A 25,518-nucleotide genomic window follows, 5' to 3' on the forward strand; every position below is an offset into this window, starting at 1 on the left:
GCACATTTGGACAAGCCATTTACATATTGGAAGAAGGTCCTGTGGACTGATGAAACAAAGATTGAGTTGTTTGGTCATACAAAAAGGCGTTATGCATGGAGGCTAAAAAACACAGCATTCCAAGAAAAACACTTGCTACCCACAGTAAAATTTGGTGGAGGTTCCATCATGCTTTGGGGCTGTGTGGCCAATGCCGGCACCGGGAATCTTGTTAAAGTTGAGGGTCGCATGGATTCAACTCAGTATCAGCAGATTCTTGACAATAATGTGCAAGAATCAGTGACAAAGTTGAAGTTACGCAGGGGATGGATATTTCAGCAAGACAATGATCCCAAACTCCGCTCCAAATCTACTCAGGCATTCATGCAGAGGAACAATTACAATGTTCTGGAATGGCCATCCCAGTCCCCAGACCTGAATATCATTGAACATCTGTGGATGATTTGAAGCGGGCTGTCCATGCTCGGCGACCATCAAACTTAACTGAACTGGAATTGTTTTGTAAACAGGAATGGTCACAAATACCTTCATCCAGGATCCAGGAACTCATTAATAGCTACAGGAAGCAACTAGAGGCTGTTATTTTTGCAAAAGGAGGAGCTACAAAATATTAATGTCACTTTTATGTTGAGGTGCCCATACTTTTGCACTGGACAAGTTTTGTTTAAATGCAGATTGCACATTTTCTGTTAGTACAATAAACCTCATTTGAATCCAGAAATATAACTGAGTCCATCAGTAATTAGATATATGAAACTGAAATAGCTGTTGCAAAAACCAAAATTGTTATAAAGAAAAAAGGTTAACATTGATAGGGGTGCCCAAACTTTTACATATGACTGTATGTGTATATATATATATAGTGCCTTGCGAAAGTATTCGGCTCCCTGGAACTTCTCAACCTTTTCCCACATATCATGCTTCAAACATAAAGATACCAAATGTAAATTTTTGGTGAGGAATCAACAAGTGGAACACAATTGTGAAGTTGTACGAAATTTATTGGTTATTTTAAATTGTTGTGGAAATTCAAAAACTGAAAAATGGGGCGTGCAATATAATTCGGCCCCTTTAACGTAATACTTTGTTGCGCCACCTTTTGCTGTGAAAACAGCTGCAAGTCGGTTGAGGTATGTCTCTATCAGTTTTGTACATCGAGAGACTGAAATTCTTGCCCATTCTTCTTTGGCAAACAGCTCAAGCTCAGCGAGGTTTGATGGAGATCGTTTGTGAACAGCAGTTTTCAGCTCTTTCCACAGATTCTCGATTGGACTCAGGTCTGGACTTTGACTTGGCCATTCTAACACCTGGATACCTTTATTTGTGAACCATTCCATTGTAGATTTTGCTTTATGTTTGGGATCATTGTCTTGTTGGAAGACAAATCTCCGTCCCAGTCTCAGGTCTTTTGCAGACTCCAACAGGTTTTCTTCAAGAATAGTCCTGTATTTGGCTCCATCTTTCTTCCCATCAATTTTAACCATCTTCCCTGTCCCTGCTGAAGAAAAGCAGGCCCAAACCATGATGCTGCCACCACCATGTTTGACAGTGGGGATGGTGTGTTCAGGGTGATGAGCTGTGTTGCCTTTACGCCAAACATATCGTTTGGCATTGTTGCCAAAAAGTACGATTTTGGTTTCATCTGACCAGAGCACCTTCTTCCACATGTTTGGTGTGTCTCCCAGGTGGCTTGTTGCAAACTTTAAACAACAATTTTTATGGATATCATTGAGAAATGTCTTTCTTTTTGCCACTCTTCCATAAAGGCCAGATTTGTGCAATGTACGACTGATTGTTGTCCTATGGACAGACTGTCCCACATCCCAATACAGGCCTGAGACTGTCCAACACTTACGCCTCACCAGGTCCAAGGTCATACCACGTGCTCCAGGGAACCGATTCTTCTCCCAAAACCTCCCAACACTGACCCTCCAGGACCTTGCTCACTGAACCCTCCAGGTACACAGTCGCTCTCACTGACCCCAGTCAGTACAACACGAACACCTGTGCATTACCTGTGTCGGCCACACAGGTCCTCGGGTACCTCATATCCACAGAGGCACCCTAATGCAATCCAGTCTCTTTCTCTGACCACGGTCAGCATATCACACGGCTTTCAAGACCGTCAGCCCTCTTGGCTCAGCGTTGCCAGCACTGCAACATGTGCTTTTGGAAACCATTGCCCTTAGCAACCGAATTCTGCAGACCTCGTCCGTTGCCCCTAGCAACAAGGCTACAGCATTGCCCATAACATTCTCCACCAATTGTGAGGTAGTGCTGTCATTCGGGTAGGGAATACTCGCTTGGCAGCCAATAAATCACATCCGGCAGAGGTTTCTTAACATAACTCCAACAGTCCATGCAGTTTATTAGGCATCATAAACCCTCAAAGCAATAGACAGTTCATAACAACAGCATAGCATCCATGACAGAGCTTCACTCTGCTTAAACTCTGGTCACACAGGTTGTGCAATGTCCAGTACACAGGCTCCCTAGCCTCAGAGTTATATCCCCTGTCCGGGTTTACCTCATGGCTGATTCTCAGTGCAGACATTCATTCCCTCCAGGGAACTCTCACACGTCGCCATTACTCACAGCCACTTCACACACGTGCTGTCAGGCAGGAAGGCAGACTCATCTTCCTAGCACAGTCAGTCTGGCGAGACCTTCCATACGGACCAACCGGGTCCCAGCATTCACTCATGTGACCTACCCTGGCCACCTTATATGGTCCGTAGCCACGCCCACCGGGTCACATGGCTATGACCTCATCACAGGTCCTACAAGCAATCATACATTCTTTACTATGGCGTTCTAGCCACACCCCTGGGTGGATTTGTAGGTAGCTCTCCCTAACCCATTGGCACAAAACCTCAGCAGTATCACTGCTGATCAACACATACACAAGTCTTCATCTCAAGGCCACCCACCTTGAGATACATTACGATCATTCAGCATCCTACACCTATCAGGACACTGAAAATGCTTATACGCCTGTCCTGGGACACCCACACAGCGCCCCCTAGCGGACACAGTGGTCACTACATCACATACCTCCCTCCTCTGTTCAAACTTGTGGGGTTGAACACACAACATTAACCCAGGATCTCGCTACCGGGCACTCATTACACCTTGCCCCACAGGTCGAGAGAACCATCTCCGTCTGTCATACGGCCTCATCTCTACGTTAGGCCTCCCCCGCCCCCAGCGGTCAGAGTATCGGCCCTGATCTTTGGCCCTCCAGTCACAGTTTGTCTGCATCATCAGACACTGTTTAGTGACCACACTCCTTTCTCTCACTGACCGGCTCTCCCGGTTGGTGCGGTCATAAGTCTTAATCGAGCCTACTATCTGGCCTGACTGTGACCCATTCAGCATCTCACAGGAACTAAGGTCTCACAGCCTCGTACAGCCCGTCGAACAGCCACTCCCTGACATTCTTTGGCCATCTGCCATGTCACTACTTGGAGTAACCCTTCGGGTCCTTACATCTTGGGTTGCAGGCGGCTGCCACCTGGTGTTCCATACCTCTTTATTGATCAGCAGACGGTCCAGCCTCAACTGCTCAATCTCTTGCAGGTACCCCACTCGATACTCCAAGAGCATCCGAAAGGTTCTCAGGCTTTCCACGGAGCCAACCACCATGATGAGGATCTTACCCTCTTCACTGGATACCTGGTCTTCATCATCAGGAGGAATCCTCACCCTCACCACACCGGAGACATTTACAAGGTCTTGCATTACCTTCCTGAGTTTCCAATGATTCTCCCAATCAGACTTTTGGGTACCGGGCCTACATCTTTCTGCAAACCCAGCCTATCCATAGCCTCCCTTGCTAACTCTAGGCGTCGAGCAGCTTTCATATTACTCCGCCTGACCAACTGTTTGACGTGGAGACATTGCAAATGCATCTCTTTCAGGACAGCTACCCGGTTTGCTGCATCTTCTCTGGCTGATATTATGACCAACTGCCGAGTCTCAGGTGCACCTTACACGCCTTGACCGCCTCTTTAAAAGCCTCATGCACACCTTCCTCAGCACAGGCTTCTTGCATGTCCTCGGGCACATCAATCACAGACTTGAAGGTCTTGGCCTTGCTCTCTTCTTGGCCTGGAGGCTCTGGCCTTACCACGGACACTTCCCTCACTACAGTTGACCCGACTGGGTGACTGTCTTCTTCAGTTCTTAGCTCCCCAACTTCGCGAGATCTCATCTCTTCACAACCCTCTGCCAAGACGGGCAGCGGCAGCTCCGTCCCATCCCGATTTGGGTCACCGCCCCCCTCTGGGACTCCACCCCCTTCTGGGCTACCATCCCGATTTGGGTCACCGCCCCCTCTGAGACTCCACCCCCTTTTGGGCTACCACCCCGATTTGGGCCACCGCCCCCTTTTGGGATTTTCCCATGTCCTTTCTACAGGTCTCCTTAGACCACAGTTCACACCAAAAACAGTTTGTCTTTTACGATACCACACAAGTCCTTGCTGGCACCACCACAGCTTCTGCTGTCACCGATTTCCGACACCTCCGGCTGCTGTTCACACACAGCTGCTGGTGTCACCTTCGTAACCCCGCTGAGTTACAGGTAGCCACTTGTCCCCTTCGTAACCCCGCCGAGTTACAGCAAGTCTCCTGTCACCTTCGTAACCCCGCCGAGTTACAGCAAGCCGCTTGTCACCTTCTTTAACCCCACTGAGTCACCGCAGGCTGACTTGAAAGGGATAAGAAAAAAAACACACATGCAACACAACTCACATGTCCTGTCTGTGTGCTCTTCAGGACGTCCGTCTCCTCTACTGAGACCGTCCAACACACAGGGCGCACCGGGTGCTATTCAGGGAGCCGACCCTCCTCCTAGGGTTTCCCAACACACCGGCCTCACCAGGTCCAGGGGCTCGGCGTGTGCTATTCAGGACATCCGTCTCCACCTGAGACTGTCCAACACTTACGCCTCACCAGGTCCAAGGTCATACCACGTGCTCCAGGGAACCGATTCTTCTCCCAGAACCTCCCAACACTGACCCTCCAGGACCTTGCTCACTGAACCCTCCTGGTACACAGTCGCTCTCACTGACCCCAGTCAGTACAACACGAACATCTGTCCATTACCTGTGTCGGCCACACAGGTCCTCGGGTACCTCATATCCACAGAGGCACCCTATAGCAATCCAGTCTCTTTCTCTGACCCCGGTCAGCATATCACACGGCTTTCAAGACCGTCAGCCCTCCTGGCTCAGCGTTTCCAGCACTGCAACATGTGCTTTTGGAAATCATTGCCCTTAGCAACCAATTTCTGCAGACCTCGTCCATTGCACCTAGCAACAGGGCTACAGCATAGCCCATAGCATTCTCCACCAATTGTTATGTAGCGCTGTCATTCGGGTAGGGGATACTCGCTTGTCAGCCAACAATTCACATCCGGCACAGGTTTCTTAACATAACTCCAACAGTCCATGCAGTTTATTAGGCATCATAAACCCTCAAAGCAATAGACAGTTCATAACAACAGCATAGCGTCCATGACAGAGCTTCACTCTGCTTATCCTGTGGTCACACAGGTTGTGCAGTGTCCAGTACACAGGCTCCCTAGCCTCAGAGTTATATCCCCTGTCCGGGTTTACCTCATGGCTGATTCTCAGTGCAGACATTCATTCCCTCCAGGGAACTCTCACATGTCGCCATTACTCACAGCCACTTCACACACGTGCTGTCAGGCAGGAAGGCAGACTCATCTTCCAAGCATAGTCGGTCTGGCGAGACCTTCCATACGGACCAACCGGGTCCCAGCATTCACTCATGTGACCTACCCTGGCCACCTTATATGGTCCGTAGCCATGCCCACCGGGTCACATGGCTATGACCTCATCACAGGTCCTACAAGCAATCATACATTCTTTACTATGGCGTTCTAGCCACACCCCTGGGTGGATTTGTAGGTAGCTCTCCCTAACTCATTGGCACAAAACCTCAGCAGTATCACTGCTGATCAACACATACACAAGTCTTCATCTCAAGGCCACCCACCTTGAGATACATCACAATCATTCAGCATCCTACATCTATCAGGACACTGGAAATGCTTATATGCCTGTCCTGAGACACCCACACAGCGCCCCCTAGCGGACACAGTGGTCACTACACCAAAATATATATAGAGCGAGAGAGGAAGATTAGATAGATATACAGATAGATATACAGATAGATAGATATAAATATGTGAGTGAGATATATAATCAGTGCTTTGTGTGTAGTTAACTGCTTGTTTTTTTAAATAAATTCCTTTAAAAAAAAAGCATGGGATCCCCTATGTCCTTTGAAAAGTCGGCAATTCATCTGCCGCATACAGTGAAATCACAGCGTGACATGACAGGATAAAATCAATAGAATAGGTATATACAGATAGAATGGATAGATATAAAGATGCCAGTCACATACATAATTAATACAGTGCTTGTGTAGCTTACTGTACATATATTTTTATACTTACTAAATTATTTTCTGACAAAAATGATGTGAGATCCCCCTGACATTTTATAAACCAGCAGAGGGAAAGTGGACAGCTGGGGGTAGATGTTTATTGCCAGGGAAGGGTGCGATACCCATGGAGCTTCCAAGGTTATTAATATCAGCTCTCAGCTATATAAGTAGCCTTTTCATTACTAACCCCATAGTGATATTGTATAAAAAAAACCATTCAGAATAAAGTCTTTTAATAAAAAGAATGAAACAGACTCCTTTATTGAATCCAAATTAAACCATACTCACGTCATCGCCAAGTTCACTGAAGCCAATGTCCCCTGTAACAGAATTAAAATAATAAACAATCTTATTTCTCACCTGTCTGCTGAGAAGATAATGATCAATTTGTAACATCTAGCTCTGCAAGATCTAGATGGTAGGCTGCATTGTTGTGTGATGCAACTATACAGCTTGCCATCCAGCAGTATAGGGTCAATATCCATAATCTGAGAGGGGACCAATATCCATGGCCCCTTCCTAGGCTATTAATATCACCCTGCAGCTGTCTGCCTAGCCTTTGATGGTTAATAATTATAGGGGGACCTTACGTCATTTTTTTGGGGGGGTCCCCATATTAATAACCAAGAAAGGCTAAATATACAGCTGAGTGGTGCTATAATAGCCTGGGAAGCTCCATGGATATTACCCCACTTCCCAGCCTATAAACATCTTCCCCCAGCTTTCTGATTTCCCTCTGCTAGTTAATAAAATGTCGGGGGATCCTACGCCATTTTTTCAGAAAATAATTTTTACAGTAATAAAATACATGTATAGTAAGCTACACAAGACCTGTACTAATTATATATGTGACTAACGTGTTTATATCTATGTATTCTATGTGTATATACCTATTCTAGCTATTCTATTTTGTTGGGTCACACTGTGATTTTATTGTATTCGGCAGATGAATTGCCGGCTTTTCAAAGGACATCAGTGTGTAAACTGGATGCTGCGATTTTTTTTTTTCTCAGTTTGATTTCAGCTGAGAACAAAATAACAGATGAACAGGGACTCATAGCTTAACATTGGTCAGAGTGCAATCTGATTTTTTATCGGATTGCACTCATCCGTTTTCCTCGCAGATGAGTATGAGCTGAAAGATGAAAGTAGTTTGATTTATCATGACCAGTGATATGGTGTAACTGACATCTATCTTGGTGCATTTGAATTACAATTTAATTTCTTCTTCATTCATAACACACTAAAAGCAGCAGCAAGGCAGCACAATATTGTTTACAGAAAAAAACAATCTGAATTCCTTGTCAGTCAGAGACAGTGTGCTGTCTTGTCACAAGCGATTGTAACGAGTTTTTCCTTTTCTGGTGCAACCTCCTTTATAGTGCAAAAAAAAATGCTTGTTAAAAATGCAAAAAAAGTCTTCAAAATCCAAAGTGTGCATGCAGCAAACAATATTTTGCACATCTGTTTTACTGTCAAATTTTACAGGTGCAGGCTGTTTACATGTGTACCTACTTAGCATTTTTGATTACATCATTTTTGGGAAGGGGTTGAATTTTGATAGAATAAAATTGAAAGATGAATAAAAAAATATAGACATTTAACTGTTCAATTGAATTGACAACTATTCACGCCACACCTATACTGTGACCTGCTGCTACATTTTGCTTTCTATATGTGAACTCACCTACCTAGCATTTATTTTTCCTTCCTTTTTGGTATGGATTGAAAGGGTTGTCAAAAGTTAATGATAGTGGTGTATAAAATGTATGGTAAAATAAAAAGTGGTGATAGACATGGTAGTGTAAAAGAAAATGAAAACATACAATGGCTAAGTCCGCATGCACACAACTTTGTGTCACAGTCTGTGGCTATTTGATCCATTACGGGTTTAATTGGACCATGACACATGGACACATGGATGTGCAAATCTGGCCTTCAAAGATGAGAGCCATTAGCAGAAGCATCACTATCACAACTGACCAAACACAGGTCACAGTTGGCTTCCTTTGCCTTCGGCAAGCATATTAATAGGGAGATGTTACCTCTGACAGCAACATCGGCAGTTTGAGTCAGTGTTCTGCACAGAATGCTGTGTCTGATTACAAATGGCTGAAAGGGATGATTTTTGTTCCCTTTTTTAATTTTAAAACTATGAAGTTTGGCAGTGCACAGCATGATTAAATGTATTGTTGGTTATTACCAGGTTATAAACCATTTCTGTGGTAAGATCACTTTGACATTAGTAAGGCTGTGTTTGGGTTAAGAAGCTTCAAAGGGTTGGATACAGCAAAGGAGACCTCAGAATCTTTTCAGGGCAATTGGAGGCTTTGCAGTGTTTCAATTTGCTGTGAATCAAGTTGCTATTACTGAGAATCAGAAAACAATGTGATCTATTTAATAGCCTTATAGAAGTTTTCCTTGTCCTATGCCACAATGTACCTAGCTGAATTTGGCAATACAGTATGTACATTTTCATAATTGTGATGGCATTTATGATGTAGATATGGGTGAACCCAGGTTCATAGACTCTCATACAATAAAAGCTACAAAATGTCTACCAGAAGCCAACCTGATTTGGTGTCATTCACTCACCACTAGGATCTATTTCTTATTGAAAATTTTACATTTTAGTCCTTAAAAAATTTACCGTACTATGAAGGACAGGCTCCTGTTTAGCTTAAGGATGAACCCCCCCAAATAATCTCTTCTGGTATGCCTTAAGAATCCCAGTCTGCTACTGAAATCTTTATCTGTAAATGGAAAGCATATTTAACTGGAAACACTACATCCTATTTTATCTACATGGAGAAAATTTATCATTCAAGACAAGTAAATTACAAGCTGTTGCTGTGCACATCCAAGAGATATTCCTCCAACCGGACCAGATAGGGTATTCTAGACTGATGACCATATGACAAGCCTGATGAATAATGGCTTTCAGTAACTTTAATTAAACAAATTACAATTCACAACATAATGTGTGCAGTCTCTATTTGAAAGTGTAAGTTCTGTATTCTGTTCCTGTGTTTGATTTCACTCTTGGGAGCCTAGAGCTATTCATACTGCCTTGGAGAGAAGCTGTGACCTGTCTATATTCTGACTACAATGGAGAAACTCTCGTAAATTATGGTCCCTTCTCCACACAGGGGACCCATCGATTATGAAGCAGACATGTATTTGAAATTATTTATTGGTACACTGCTGGGATATAGCATATTTTTTAGCTCTCTCCAGCTATGTCTGAGGAAGTGAAATCATTTCCTATTACATTTTGAACAGGGTAAGACCCTCGCCTAACATCAAAAGTTACAACACTGGGGTTTGGAGACTATAAAAATTTGACATGTAGTAATATTTATCATGGTCACCTATAAGATTTTTCCATACTGCCTTTTTTGTAATGAGCTGGTTATATTATAAAAAGCTATAATGAAGTATGATTTGATTCAAAGACCATGGAACCCACAGATACTGGTCAGATGCACTAGTGATGTTCCTAGGTTTTCACCTTTATGATTACTTAAAGGAGCTCTTATAGGAGATTTCAGGTTTATAAAACCTATTTTCAATTTCTATATCAGATAATTCTGAATTTAAATAAATCAATTAGCCCACTTATGGATCTCACTATGTGTTCTTTACCTATAATTGAGGGGAATTGAACCATTGCTTTCAGGTTCTCATGCAAATTATGGTAACTGACAACATGTACTTAACTTATTTTTTGGCTATTGGTGTGATAAGAAAGCATTTAAAAGGTATTCCCAAACCAGTCGTTTATGTCGGACCTCAGGGACACCTCTCAATCCACACTAAATCAAGACATTTTAAACATTTACAGATGTCTAAAATTGAAAAATGTAACCTTCATTTTAATGTTTTTCCTCCATCAATCAATAGTATAGATGTGAAAATTAAATGTGAAAACAAGAATCTTTGTAATATATCTTATTAGAGAAATCACCTTCTTTCTTTTCCTAAACACATGGCAAATTTAAGATTAAGTGTGACCCCTGGACGAAGTTAAATGTGGGGTCCCAAATGCACAACTATACTTAAATATTTAGGGTGCAAGCCATTTTCAGACCATTAATTGAGTTGTGATCTACTATATAAAATTCATTTGGCACTTGTTTTCTGCCCTCTTTACACAGGCTGACAAAGAATTATGGGGATAGAATGATATCATTTAGGATCAACCCCTTGAGATACCACCAAGACTCCACCCCAGCTCCGCTTCCACACCTCAAACCTTCCACAATCCCATTGACCACTCTTGAAAAAACACCACTTCTACCCCACATTCTGTTGTCCCCCACCTTCAGTTTATCATCATTTTCTGTCCTCCATCCTGTCTCAATGTATCATCAGTTACTCCCCCACCCTCAAAATTCATCATTATTTGCTCTCCCCACCCCCCACCTTCAATTCAATTGCTGTCTCCCGTCCCCTACCCTCAGTTCATCATCTGCAGTCCCTCCCCCCCACTTCATCATTTGCATTCCACTCCATCACCTCATCATTTGCAGTCTCCTATCTCCCCTCACTTCATCATTTTTTGCAGTTCCCCCATTTCATAATTTGCAGTCTCCCTCCTCACTTCATCATTTGCAGTCCCCTTCCCCTCACTTCAATATTTGAAGTCCCCCTTCCTCCTCACTTCATCATTTGCAGTCCCCCTTCACCCCTCAATTCATCATTTGCAGTCCCCCTCACTTCATCATTCGCAGTCTGCCCCCCTCGTTTCATCATTTGCAGTTCCCCTCCTCACATCACTTCACCATTTGCAGTACCCCTCACTTCATCATTTGCAGTCCCCCTCCCTCCTCACTTCATCATTTGCAGTCCCCTCACCCATTTAATTAATTTTATAAAGAAAAAAAAACATTTTTCATACTTAGCTCACTGACGAGCCCCCGCAGGTGTAGCTCTACTTCTGGTGTCCTGGAAATGACCAGTGGCACCGTTTATGCCAGCATGTATGCGATGATGTCATCGCGTCCGTGCTGTCACCTTACCAGATGCCCAAAAAATACATAGGGAGCTGGAGCTGCACAGCCATTCAGGTTAGACAGCTGTGGAACTCCAGGAATGCTCCCAGTGCAAAGGTGTATGCCGCGGTGCACAGCACTTTATTACAGATGCAGGCAGGCACTGAAAGAACACAGGGACCATGGATACAAATGGGACAGGCAGGTGTACACATAGGCACAGGCAGGTGCAGGCTGGTCCAGCTTGTATACAGAAGGACTGACAGGTGTGGGCTGGACCAGCTGGTAGACGGATGAGCACTGGTGGGTGCGGACTGGACCGGCTGATGTACAGATGAGAACTGGCAGGTGCGGACTGGACTGGCTGATATACAGATGAGACTATTGGGGGTGAGCTGGACCAGCTGATGTACAGATGAGCAATGGAAGGTGCAGACTGGACCGGCTGATGTACAGATGAGAACTGGCAGGTGCGGACTGGATCATCTGAAACTGAAATAGACAAGGAAGTACGGGCAGGCAGATTGACTGACGGGTACTGGGGATCTGAAAACTAGCAAGTGTACTATGGGCTAACAAACCACGATGCTCAGGCACCTCCATGCTGGAGGAGGTGCATTAAACAGTAGGTGTCCTCCAGCCATTGGCTGGAGACACTTTAGTACAGCACGTGCGGTCCCTTTAAGAAAGAGGGAGTGTGTGTGTGCCCTAAGCACAGTGCCTGGGAATCTGCATGCCATGTGCGCACCCCAGGAACCAGCAGACATGGAGAAAGTAGGAAGTGCGGGACAGACTCTGCGGCAATGAGTAAACTGGCTTCTGTGCCAGGGAAGAGGAGCAGCATGCAGAGACGCCAGCGCTACACATAGCATTTTGCACACAAATATACCCACAATGTAGAAGATATATCAGGTTCTGTCCTCTTCATTTCTTCCTTACTTTCACAGGGTTACATGACATGATGTCAACAAAAGTTCTTCTACAATTCTAACCTTGAAAACTGCACTGATAATAAAGTCAGGCAGCCACATATTAACTCACTTAATAGTAGTTAAGATTTTGCTTTGGGCCCTAATGGGGCTAGGAGTCCTGGGCAGTTGCCAATGTTCCCTCTTGCCTTAGCTAAGGCTGGCCCTTCCATCTTCCATTCTAAATATTCTCAGTTCATGGGTAAAATATGTCTTCAGTGAACACAGATTTTCCTATTATTGAGATAACTGTTGGTGCGTTTAATATTCTATGTAGAGGGAAGGCGAGGAGGGAGGAGCCAGATGCAGACACACACACACTCTACTATAAGTTCTCCTGATATGATAGTTACACGTTATGGTGTATTTCTAGAGTGATTACCAGTTCTAGAAATGATCTAAGGGGGAAAATTGTATATTTCCAGATAATATTAAAAAAAAGGTGTGAAATAGAAATATGTGAAATTTAGAAGACATGACATATAAAACCATGGTGGATAACCTACTGGATTTTTAGGAGTTTGTGAATCTATTATAATAATTTATAATATAATATGTATGCAAATATCTTATGTATGTTTCATTAAGATCTCCCTCCCTCTCCCCATTCTTATTGAGGTATGTAATTTTATACGTTTTTTTATAGTGAACTAGCTGAAGAGCCTGGCGTTGCCTGGACATAGTAACCAATTGTGGTTAGTTATAACAAATTATAATGATTATATTGCACATAAAAACATTTCACATCAAATATTCAACACTACAGATTTGCAACACAAATTAACTAAATGATTACCCAAGTATTGATAGTATTTTATTTTTAACTCATTCAAGATTTTTGGTTTTTCCTTTCGGTGCAAAGATGAATAGATTTTTGGCATTTTCAACTCTTGAACAGACCACGTAAAGTTGACCATGAGAAAAGCATGGAGATTGTAAATCGATCCCTACTACTTTCAAGGACTGTCCCTGAGCATTGTTAATGGACATTGCAAATAGCAGTTGAACTGGAAACTGGAGGCATTTAAAATCAGAAAACAAATCAGATGGAATGAGTAGAATTCTTGGAATGAAAATGTCCTCTCCTTTGGCACATCATGTTTCTGAGCTGTGTACCTAATCCTCTCCTGTGTGATACTTTCTGCTGAGCTGTGTATCTAATCCTATCGTGTGTTACTGACTGCTCCGCCGTGTATCTAATCCTATCCTGTGTGATACTGACTGCTGAGCAGTGTATCTATTCCTATCTTGTGTGATACCATCTGCTGAGCTGTGTATCTAATCCTATCCTGTGTGATACTGTCTGCTGAGCCGTGTATCTATTCCTATCCTGTGTGATACTGACTGCTGAGCTGTGTATCTAATCCTATTGTGTGTTATACTGACTGCAGAGCCATGTGTCTAATCCTCTCTTGTGTGATACTGACTGCTGAGCTGTGTATCTAATCCTATCCTGTGTGATAGTGACTGCTGAGCCGTGTATCTAATCCTAACCTGTGTGATACTGACTGCAGAGCCATGTATCTAATCCTATTCTGTGTGATACTGTCTGCTGAGCCGTGTATCTAATACTTTTCAGTGTGATACTGTGTGGTGAGCTGTGTATCTAATCCTATCCTGTGTGATACTGTCTGCTGAGCCGTGTATCTATTCCTATCCTGTGTGATACTGACTGCTGAGCTGTGTATCTAATCCTATCCTGTGTGATACTGACTGCAGAGCCATGTGTCTAATCCTCTCCTGTGTGATACTGACTGCTGAGCTGTGTATCTAATCCTATCCTGTGTGATACTGACTGCTGAGCCGTGTATCTAATCCTATCCTGTGTGATACTGTGTGGTGAGCTGTGTATCTAATCCTATCCTGTGTGATACTGTCTGCTGAGCCGTGTATCCCTATCCTGTGTGATACTGACTGCTGAGCTGTGTATCTAATCCTATCCTGTGTGATACTGACTGCAGAGCCATGTGTCTAATCCTCTCCTGTGTGATACTGACTGCTGAGCTGTGTATCTAATCCTTTCATGTGTGATACTGACTGCTGAGCTGTGTATCTAATCCTATCATGTGTGATACTAACTGCTGAGCAGTGTATCTAATCCTATCCTGTGTGATACCATCTGCTGAGCCGTGTATCTATCCCTATCCTGTGTGATACTGACAGCTGAGCTGTGTATCTAATCCTATCCTGTGTGATACTGACTGTTGAGCCATGTGTCTAATCCTCTCCTGTTATTGTGAGGAAAGAGGGAGACACAAGCGCAATATAGGGTCTTATCCCCCAAATAAAGTAAGCGGTTTGAAAGAAAACTGCTCACCTAGTAGTAGGTATTCAAAGCATGTATAGATCAGGGCTGCTGCAGATCCTGAAGAAGAGGTTGCAAAAAATCTTGAAACGCATAGAATAAACCACTGTCAAACTTTATTAACCTTCTGGAAATTCATCATTTGGGCAGCGCGGACGAAATCCACGTATTCCTTTGCAGAGTTCTAATCCTCTCCTGTGTGATACTGGCTGCTGAGCTGTGTATCTAATCCTATCCTGTGTGATACTGGGCTCCCCCTGCAGTCTGTGTCAGAGGGTGGTCTGTGTTGGCACGGTAATAAATTGTGTTATTTCCAGCTTTACAGAATGACGATAACACCATAGAAATGATAAGAACAATAGGCCAAATTGTTTGGTGAATTGGAATGCGCGGGGTTAAAATTTCACCTCACAACATAGCCTATGATGCTCTTGGGGTCCAGACGTGTGACTGTGCAAAATTTTGTGGCTGTAGCTGCGACGGTGCAGATGCCAATCCCGGACATACGCACATACACTTTTTCCCCATTATGTACCTAGGGGCAAAATTGTTTGGTGAATTGGAACATGTGGGGTTAAAATTTCACCTCACAACATAGCCTATGAGGCTCTCGGGGTCCAGACGTGTGACTCTGCAAAATTTTGGGGCTGTAGCTGCGACGGTGCAGATGCCAATCCCAGACATACACACATACATACACACACACACACACACACACACACACACACACACACACACACACACACACACAAATTCAGCTTTATATATTAGATCAGAAAACATCCTGCACATCCTTTGTTTACATGGGAAGATGTGCTGCTTTTAACTATAAGTGTTAAACTTACATGAAAGCTGTGATCTGGTATCAAAAACGTGTTTGCTTATTTGTTGGCTGATCCTTGTTATGTTTTTGAAAAAGCTAATTATAAGAAAAAAGCATTTTACGAATTCACATAAAAGAAATACATGGAGCAAATTTCTAGCCGCTGCAACCAAAAATATACAGCTCTGGCAAAAATTAAGAGATGACTGCAAAATTTTCAGTTTGTCTTATTTTTCTCTTTATAGGTATATTTTTGAGTAAAATGTAAATTGTTCTTTTATTCTATAAACTACTGACAACATGTCTTCGAATTTCCAAGCACTAAATTTTGTATTTATTTTCAGAAAATGAGAAATGATCAAAATAACAAAACAAGGCAGTGCTTACAGACCTCAAATAATGCTAAGAAATCAAGAACAGAATAATTTAGAAACAACAATACTAATGTTTTAACTCAGGAAGAGTTCAGAAATCAATATGTTGTGGAATATCCATGATTTTTAATCACAGTTTTCATGCGTCTTGGCATGCTTTCCACCAGGCTTTCACACTGCTTTTGGATGACCTTATGCCACTCCTGGTACAAAAATTTAAGCAGTTCTTCTTTGTTTGATGGCTTGTGACTATCCATCTTCCTCTTGATTATATTCCAGAGGTTTTCAATGTGGTTCAGGTCTGGAGATTGGGCTGCCCCTGACAGGGTTTTGATGTGGTGGTCCTTCATCCACACATTGACCTAGCTGTGTGGCATGGCATATTGTTCTGCTGGAAAAAAACAATCCTCAGTGTTGGGGAACATTGCCTGAGCAGAAGGAATCAACTGTTTTCCAGGATAACCTTGTATGCGGCTCTATTCATACGTCCTTCGCAAAGATTAACCTGCCCAATTCCAGCCTTGCTGAAGTATCCCCAGATCATCACTGATCATCCACCAAATTTCACAGGGGGGTGCAAGACACTGTGGCTTGTACGCCTCTCCAGGTCTCCGTCTAGCAATTAGAGGACCAGGTATTGGGCAAAGCTGAAATTTAGACTCATCAGAGAAGATTATCTTACTCCAGTCCTCTATGGTCCAATCCTTATGGTCTTTGTCAAAATTCAGCCAGGCTCTCCTTTGATTTTCATTGATGAAAGGTTTTTTTCTAGCTTTACATGATTTGAGCCCTGCCTCTAGGAGCCTGTTATGAACTGATCTTGCCGTGCACGACACCCCACTGCCATTTGCCATTCCTTTTGTAGGTCACTTGATGTCATCCTGTGGTTGCTGAGTGACATTCAAATAAGATGACGGTCATCCCGGTCAGTGGAGAGTCGTTTTCGCCCTCTGCCGGTCTGTAGCTTTGTTTTCCCCAATGTCTGCTGTTTGACCTTGTTGTAATGGACTGGCATTTTAGAAATGTTAAGGATGGAAGCAACATGACGCTAACTGTATCCCTCTGCTAGTAAAGCCAGAATTGAGCCCTTCTTTTCATCACTCAGGACTTTTCTTTTCAACTCCTTTGGCATGGTTAAAAGTTATTTTTTTCATTCCTATTACTTTTGGGACATTACTAGCACTTGTTTTGCCATCCAGCTTGTCCTATTGCAAGAGGATTGTGAACACCACAGCAGGGTTTTTTATACTTTCCTTCATTAAATAAGATTTGTTTAGGTGATCACCTAATCAGAAGCACATTAAGTAGAATGAGGTGTACTCTGGTTGGAATTCAACTGACACTGGAATGGAATGGCTGTCAGACATGTAGAGAAGCTGATTTTTATAAAACTGTGCAGTCGTCTCTTAATTTTTGCCAGTGCTGTATATTATATTTAGCCCTCTTCATAATACTCTAAAACTAATGATTCCGTTTAGCAATACTTTTCTTCCAATGTGGCCAATTGTTCACAAGGTGATTTTCTATCAAAGGAAACTTGTCACCTCCACTGACAATGTGCAGGTCAATAGCAGTTACCTGACTAGCTTACTTCAGCAGCAGCTACAAGGAGATAGTAAAGTTTTATTCTCCCTTCAGTCTACTGCTTCCAGTCATTGCGGTGGTGCAGCTGCTGTTAAGGTCACCACTCCTATATAGTAAGCAGAGCTGTAATCCCTCCCCAACACATTGATCTGCAGTGTGCTATGCACTAGTGGCAGTCAGTCTGCCAGGTGTGATTACAGCTGCACTCTTTATATAGGATTATCTGTGCCGCCCCAATGACTGGAAATGAAGCTGCAGGAAGAATATAACCTAATTTTCTCCCTCAAGCCACTACTCCAGTAAGCCTGGCAGACATGATTTAAACTTGTGATCTCAACAGAAAACTATTTTCCAACATACTGACTAATAATAATAATATCATAAATTTACAATTTTTCAGAATTTCTTCATTGTACATTTGACATTGAAGTAAAGTTAAATCTTTGTTGAATCTGATGAAAACTTTTTGGTACAGTCTTTTATAGATTCATTCATTGTTAGCCTAACCATTGATAAAATCCTTCTCTGGATATACATGTATAATTAATTTAATAGTAATGCTACTTTTAGTATTTAAAATAATAGTTAATATTTAAGAACACAGGCTCAATCATACATTTAATTAATGTCTACATAGTTTCACAAATCTGGTCAAAGAAAAATGTTGTGAGTAGATTTTAATTACATTTCTAAAATGTAATACGTAACTCTTGGTGTGCTAGATAACTGGATTATCACTTTTTGTGGCTACGAATATAATACTTTGAAAAAAGTCTCCTCAATAAAATAAGGAAATATCCAAGTCTAACATATTGGTAGGCAATGGTCCTGGAACCAAGAACTAGAAAAATGCAGAGTAGTTTTGGCAAATCCTGTAGGCTCAGTATGTCTTGGAAGAGGTTTGCGCGGTTTGGAAGCTTTAAGTTGTCCCATGCTAAGCCCTGAGTGGTATTGTGGGGTTATTTTACTAACCTGACTGATTTCCTCATTTTACCAGAAAACTTTTATTTTATCCTAGTGGATTTTTTCAGAGGTTGCCTGAAAAGTGTCATTTGTTAAGTTCTAAAACCTTTTTTTCATAATTATTTGGCAGAATATTTAAAGGGGTTTTGTAAGATTAGGTTTTTTTAACATCTTTAGGCTTGTTATAGGTAAAAATAAGTAAATCAGCATTGCTCATCTTCCGCTGGTCCAGCTTTATTTATTATCACAGTGGTGGTGATGCCATGACTTTTTTGTTAAAAAGTTTTTTAAGAAACTTGCCAATCAACACTCTTCTTTGCTCTGTCAAGAGGCAAAAAATACGAAACCGCTATGTGTAAATAGGTATCTATTGCTTTTTGTAGAAGATTCTGGTTTGAATTAAAATCTAAGCCATGTGGCAAGGTTTTTTAAAGGGTCAGATATTGATATTGAAGTTGAGCTACCTCCAATAGGTGGCACTGAAGAGTTTTGTTTCTGGAGAAGAGCTAATTTTAATAACCATTGGATTAAAGAAGCCCTCCCTTTAACTTTTTTTCCCTAAACCTGTATAGATGTGCATGAACTGTAGTGTCAATGTGTTAATATATTAACCTATCATCGTCTTCACCGGCATTCAGCGCCGCTCCGCTTCTGAACGATGTCCCTGCTGTTGAGACCATCTAGATCATGCTATGCTCTATGCGTGAGCCGGAAGTCTCTTTTACAATGTAAGCCTTTGGGGCATCATTCTGACACATATTCTCAGGCTCTATAGGCTTACATTATACAAGTAAAAGCTGCTTCAGGAAGTATCTAAAGGTCCTAGGCCAATCCATGAAAAACAACCCCATATCATTAAACTTTACAGTTAGCATAATGCAATGAGGCAGCTATTGATTATTTGTCAAACCCATATTTGTCCATCAGATATCTAGGTTAGTCACGTCATAGAACCCCTTTCCACTTGCTTTAGAGTCCGTATTCGGTGCACCTTACTCTTGGCGCTGTACTTTATTAAGAAGTGTGTCCTAATACATTTGGTCCCTATAGTGTATGTCTACAATATTGTCAATGTGGATGCTCTAATGTAACCAGTGTATATGGTCATCAGTGAGCCACAAAACTGTGGTCGCGAGCCACACAACTTGAGACGACTAATTTAATGTTTATGACCACCTTTGGTCAGCCTAGTTATACGTACGTGATTTTTAGCAAAGTTTGGATCCAATGAAAGCTTTTAATTTCATCCACATCGTCTTTTGAATTGGGCAGTTTTTACTTTGCCGCAGTAATGAGTTTAGTAAGTTACTACTTTCTGTTAGTAAGCCAATACTGTCATTACATTATGATGATGTGCAGTGTTTTGTGGGGTAACCAATCATTACCATACAACTTTAGCACTTTAATGGGTCATGGATAGCTATGAGATTCAGCTGTGTTTTTTTACGTTTAGCCCTAACTTATTTCTCTCCTTGACATTACACAGCGTATTTTGGGATTTGTACTGTGCAGCACCTGACAGACGAGAGACCTGTGAACACTCCAGTGAAGCAAAGGCGTTCCACGACTATGTAAGTTAACACCCTGCTTCTACCCTCTGAACCTTTTGTTCTTTAAATGATTCATATGGTTGCTCTTGTCTTACAATACAATTAACATTGGATGATGAAGAAAAATGCTGCCTTTGTGTCGTGTGTAGGATACATTATGTGCAGATGCCAGTTTCTCATACGTGGAATACCCAATGGTGACAATAATTGAAGGGTTTAGTGAAAATACATTCAAAATGATTTCTACTTCTTTTTTTTTTTCCAAGACTCTTTGATTCGCTAAAATGTAACACACTTTTCTTTTGGTATTTTCCCCCAATTTAACAACATTTTACTGATCTTTTATGAGACTCTGGTTGAACATAGAAAAACAGCTGGAAAGTCTTAAGAAAAAAAAAAAGAAGCGGCAATCTGAGCCAAGGAAAGCCTGTTGCGTGCGGCTATTGTACTTGGCTGTGGCACATTTGTGTATGATTCAGGCCGAACATATATTCTAGCGGGCAGGCTGTGGGCTCTCGGTTTAATTGGAACCTCAGTGGTTCAGGAAATATGTTTCCCATGGAAGCTTGGTTAAAAATTCAGCAGTTACCAGCCATGTATTCAGTTAACCCTTCCTGCACTTAATACCTCAGCATTAAAAAGCGCAAGCAGCCATTTACAATTCTTTGTGATCCTGGCCTTACCTAGGACACATTGTAAAACACTTATTTAATGTATGTGATTTTATTTTCGTAGCCATTGCGGTTTGTTATATCTGTACATTGAATATATTTGTGGTAACCCTTTTCTGCTCAAGCTTGCTGATTGATATGAACTATAAGATTGGAATTAATGGGACGCTTCCTATTTAAGAGTCTGGGGATAAGCTGGTCCTTACGGGACCCATTTCTGTGAACTTCATCCTCCGCAGTTCTTACTGGGAAAACCCTTACCTCTACCTCTTTCAGTGGCGGCAGTTCATTTCAGGGCACTCATTAACATCAATAGCCATCCATTGATTTCTATGATCCTCTTAAGTTCTCTAGAGTAAAGAGTGAGGAATTTCCTTCTCTTATCTCAGTATGTCTTGGCTTATTAGGACAAATAAAGGGTTTTATTTTAACAGACAGACCCATTTATTGGATTGAGTTAACTCCTGAGCCCTAAGGAAATAAATCGTAGCACTGCTGGGAGGGTGCTCAAGTAGGTTCCAAAACCCAAGAAGTAATAATAAGAAAAACTTGGCACTCAACTTATGGTAAAGAAGTCCAGAATTTTTAATATGCAGTCATAATAACAGGACGTTTCGGTCCCAGTTGGACCTTCATCAGCCCGACTGCTGTGAGAAACGAAATGGAGGTAAGGCTATATGTGCCTGGAGTATAAGGAGAGTCCAATGTGGGCGACAGAGTTGTATATAGTCCTGCGGATGCAGCAAAAAATGTACGGGTAAAGCTGACCAGGGGTAAGAAATGGAGGAAGGCGCTGTGCAAAGTCTCTCCTACACTGACTCGGCATCCACCGTTTGTCTCCTGAGCCCTGACTTCCTTAGTCAAACGTAACTGCTGCAACATATTATAATATTGATTCCCAATCATGAGACATTTATATCAACTTTAAGATTTTTAAAAAATTGAGAGCCTGCAAAGCATTTAAGTATTTAAAAAAAAACGTTGTCCATATTTATATTAGATGTCTTACTGATCATCACTGATCATAATTGTTTGTCAGAACGAACCATCTCGATTTGCTGTCAATTTTCTATCAAGCGTGATCATTTCTAGTATTTTCTAAACTTTAGGAAAAGAGCATATTGCTGGGTACAGGAAAGAAATGTGGGTCACTCAGCCCTCCCTTCTAGTTCTCTAAAATATGTTGACACTTTTAGAATTTAAGAGAGACACTTTGAATGAATAATGTATCACACTAACATTCTACTTTTTAGATTTCTATGTAGAATTAATTGAATGGTTTTCAGCCATCAAGTGGCTTAAGTGGGGCACAGAGTATTGCGCATTCTGATATTTATGGACACATAGTCCTACTTTAAGATGTTTGTTGAAGACAGGTTTCCCATTAATATGGGCACAGATTGTTACACAAATCTAATTTTTGTAACCAAGATTTCGATTTCAAAAGAGCAATTTCTGGAATGTATTTGGAGGTAAATTGCTATTTTGCTGGCACAGAGATAAGGTTTGAAATAGGTGAAAACCTATTTTAGGAAAATGTAAGTTTCACTGTGTTTTCATGAAGTTTCACGGACTAATTTAGCTTTTGGCTGTGATACTGACTGTTTCAACCGCCTCTTCAGTATGATGGGTTTTCAGTAGAAACAGATACCTGATCACACAGTCTAAATGGTGTTACTCTTTTAATATGTCACATTTATGTTATTATCCACGAGCAGAATCACAGACCTTCATATAACTGCTTCTATATAGTTCACCACTATTTAATGTTTTATTCACCACCTCCAGCTATATAGTTGACTAAAATTTTGTGGCAGGACAAAGAAAAGCAAAGAAAAGTCCCACAGGCAATTATTCTCCCTCTGGAGAGAAATTTGCCTTTCACATAATATCACCAACTCTGCAGAAGCATAAGGTTGACAGCAAAGAAATAATCAATGGCTTCAGAAATGTCATTTGTAGGGGTTCACTTTTTTACCTTCAAAAATATTATGATCTTGACATTTTAAAGTAGACGACATACATTTATTTAATTTCCCCTTTCTTCTTATAAACAATGTTTTTGCCATGTTACTTAATGTATAGGGTGGGGTCATGTCATACAGAGAGCCTCTCTGCTAACCACAGGATAGGCAATTAATGTATCATTGTTGGGCATCCGACCAATAAGCCCTCATCAATCATAAGATCACTGGTTTTGAAGTCCCCTATCGGAATGAAGAACATTATAGACCACCACTTTGCTCACTTTCATAGAACATGATTGATATAGACGTTCCATCAGTCTCAATTAAATAAAGCTGTAGTCGAATATCACTAGAGATCAGTGTGCACTAAAATGCTTGAATGCTCGTTACTCGAACCAAGCCATTCCTGATGCTCGGATTCTCAATTCGAGTAACCAGTATAATGAGATTCAATTGGAAATCCAAGCATTTTTCCAACAGACCCTGCAATGAGGTCTGGGGGCAGTGAAATTGTTGAAATGGATGGAAAAAGTGTTGAATTGAAGGAGAACAGCATGGAGAAGACCCCTGGAAGCATATCTGACTCACATATGGCTGCTGATAACAATGGTGTCACACTTTTACTCCACTTTAAGAACTGACAATAAAACTTTCAAAATTGGCAATAAATTGGCATTTACAGGAAGACAATGTTTAGAAACATTCTTTCCTGTATAATGACTTGTATATAAGGGAAAAATATTCAGAATTGAGAGTCCTCAGTGGTTGATACCTTTTAATGGCTAACTGAAAAGATGGTAACAAATTGCAAGCTTTCCAGACTACTCAGGTCTCTTCATCAGGCTAGACTAATACAACATCTGAAGAATCACATATTTATGCACAACACAGCACAGAAAAAATGCAATAGATAATACAAGTGACGTGAAGCAGAACTGTCATTATGGGAGAGGGATAGACATAAATATAGGACCAGTTCATAGATAAGGAGTGAATGTTTTATTGTCCTCTGATTGCGGTTTGGTTCTGTGTTGTGATGCCCCCACAAGGTCTTAGAAGCAAATTCCTTAATTGATGTAAAAAGACATAAATCCATACGACACATTCATTCCTGCATTGAGACCGCAACGTCATCAAAGGTCATTGTCGCAAAGGCATCCCTGGGAACGGAACTCGCAAAATCACGCGTTTAAAAACACCGCGAAAACGCAAAAAAAAGCTACGTGTGAACTCAGCCTAAATGTGCCCTAACACAGACATTTCTGCAGATGGTGCTGAGGATTTTCAATTTTTTTATGAAGAATTATTTGATCAAGGGTAAATGTATTTACTAAAATTGACATGCCAGGAGAGTTGTCAGTTCCTCATTCGCCATTTTTTCCAGATTGAAGATAGAATTTTTTTTTTTTTTATGATTGTTTCCATACCAGGACTGAGCAAGAAGGCTTTCCTCACCACCTTTTGTAATATTTCTATAATTATGACCACATGAGTACCGTACATATGTTTGCAAACCGTGGTTATAAATTTAGTGAACCATTTCACAGACTAGAAAAAATATGACAAATAAATCATAGATACTCCTCACTGCCTTTGCTTGACTTCAAGAAGAGTAGAAAGAATGATCTCACACAACAGGTCACCTTGTGGTGTCTGCCACACTAAATGCAGGAGATACAGAGGGGATTCAGCTCTCCTTACGTAGCAGGATTACATTAAAGATCATGTGCGCTTGGTTCCAAGGAGTTGCTATGTATTACAGGCAAGGATTCTCTTGCTGTGCCATGGGAGCGAATCTCCGCATGCCTGTGGAATAATTTGTGCTAATGTCTCCTCTGAATGTGGTGGCTAAAAGACCAGCACATATAGTGATTTTAACATCTTCATGTCATTTTCTTTTTTAAAGAAACGGATGCACAAGTTATCTGACATCTCAACAAAGAGTGTGCTTTCGCCCTAGAAACAGCACCACTCTTGTCCTAAGGCTGTGTGTGGTACTGCAGCATCACTACAAGTTGCCTGGACAGAAGTGATGACTAGTAGTGCTCAAAGCAGCACAGTGGTCTTCTGCATATTTTACACTAGGGGTGAAAACCAAGGTCTTATGGGTAGTACCGAATGATTTTTCCTAATGCTGATGTCCACCCTGTACTCAATTTTTGATGCAGCTAGTCTTAGTCCAGTTAGTGCAATTAATGCTGCATAATGACAACTCATTTCAAAATATTATCAAGTTAGGCTTTTTTTCATGGTTCTTAAAAGCGATTAACTCATTTTCTATTCTGACTTTCATACTTGTGGATTTTGGTAATTATTTAGCCAAAACCAGGCGTGAAACCGACAGAGATAATATAATGGAAATATGTATACCACCTTTGTGAATTTCACCCACTCTTGGTTTGGGTTTACAAATATTGATGCAAAATGGTGACCAGAATGCTTGATTTCAAATCCCTGAACTACTGGTATGAAAATTTTGACAAATTTAGTGAGCGCAGATCATTAGGATAATCTTTCTTTCTTTCTTTCTTTCTTTCTTTCTTTCTTTCTTTCTTTCTCTGATTCTTCCTTCCTTCCTTTCTCCAAATGTTTAGACCACCTATATACAGTAGTTGTTGCACCCGCCTTCATTTTTGCTCTATTATCCTATAAAATTGATTGCATTTGACAAACCGCTGTCCTATATTGTAGAATGTATAACACTGGCATCATAATGAAAAAAATAGCATCCCTTTATTTGTAGATGTTAGAGAACTTGGATTTAGGCCTTAGCAGTGAAGCCTTTAAAAAGCTCTGATTGCTGGCACATGTGGCTGTGGCAGGGTTAATGCCATCAGTTGTGT

The 25,518-nt window shown here is 41.4% G+C and overlaps 1 protein-coding gene across 1 annotated transcript in view; it reads left to right on the forward strand.

Moving 5' to 3' along the window:
* Window positions 1–25,518, forward strand: part of SSBP4 (single stranded DNA binding protein 4) — a 524,749-nt gene that overhangs the window by 177,849 nt on the left and 321,382 nt on the right. The window contains exon 4 of the mRNA XM_073546131.1: window positions 19,974–20,058. Coding sequence (XP_073402232.1) covers window positions 19,974–20,058 — 85 coding nt within the window. The remainder of the gene's footprint in view (window positions 1–19,973; window positions 20,059–25,518) is intronic.

Source organism: Dendrobates tinctorius, unplaced genomic scaffold (assembly GCF_039654945.1).
Source record: "Dendrobates tinctorius isolate UK_male_01 unplaced genomic scaffold, ASM3965494v1 ptg000011l, whole genome shotgun sequence".
In the NCBI taxonomy this organism is placed as follows: Eukaryota; Metazoa; Chordata; class Amphibia; order Anura; family Dendrobatidae; genus Dendrobates; species Dendrobates tinctorius.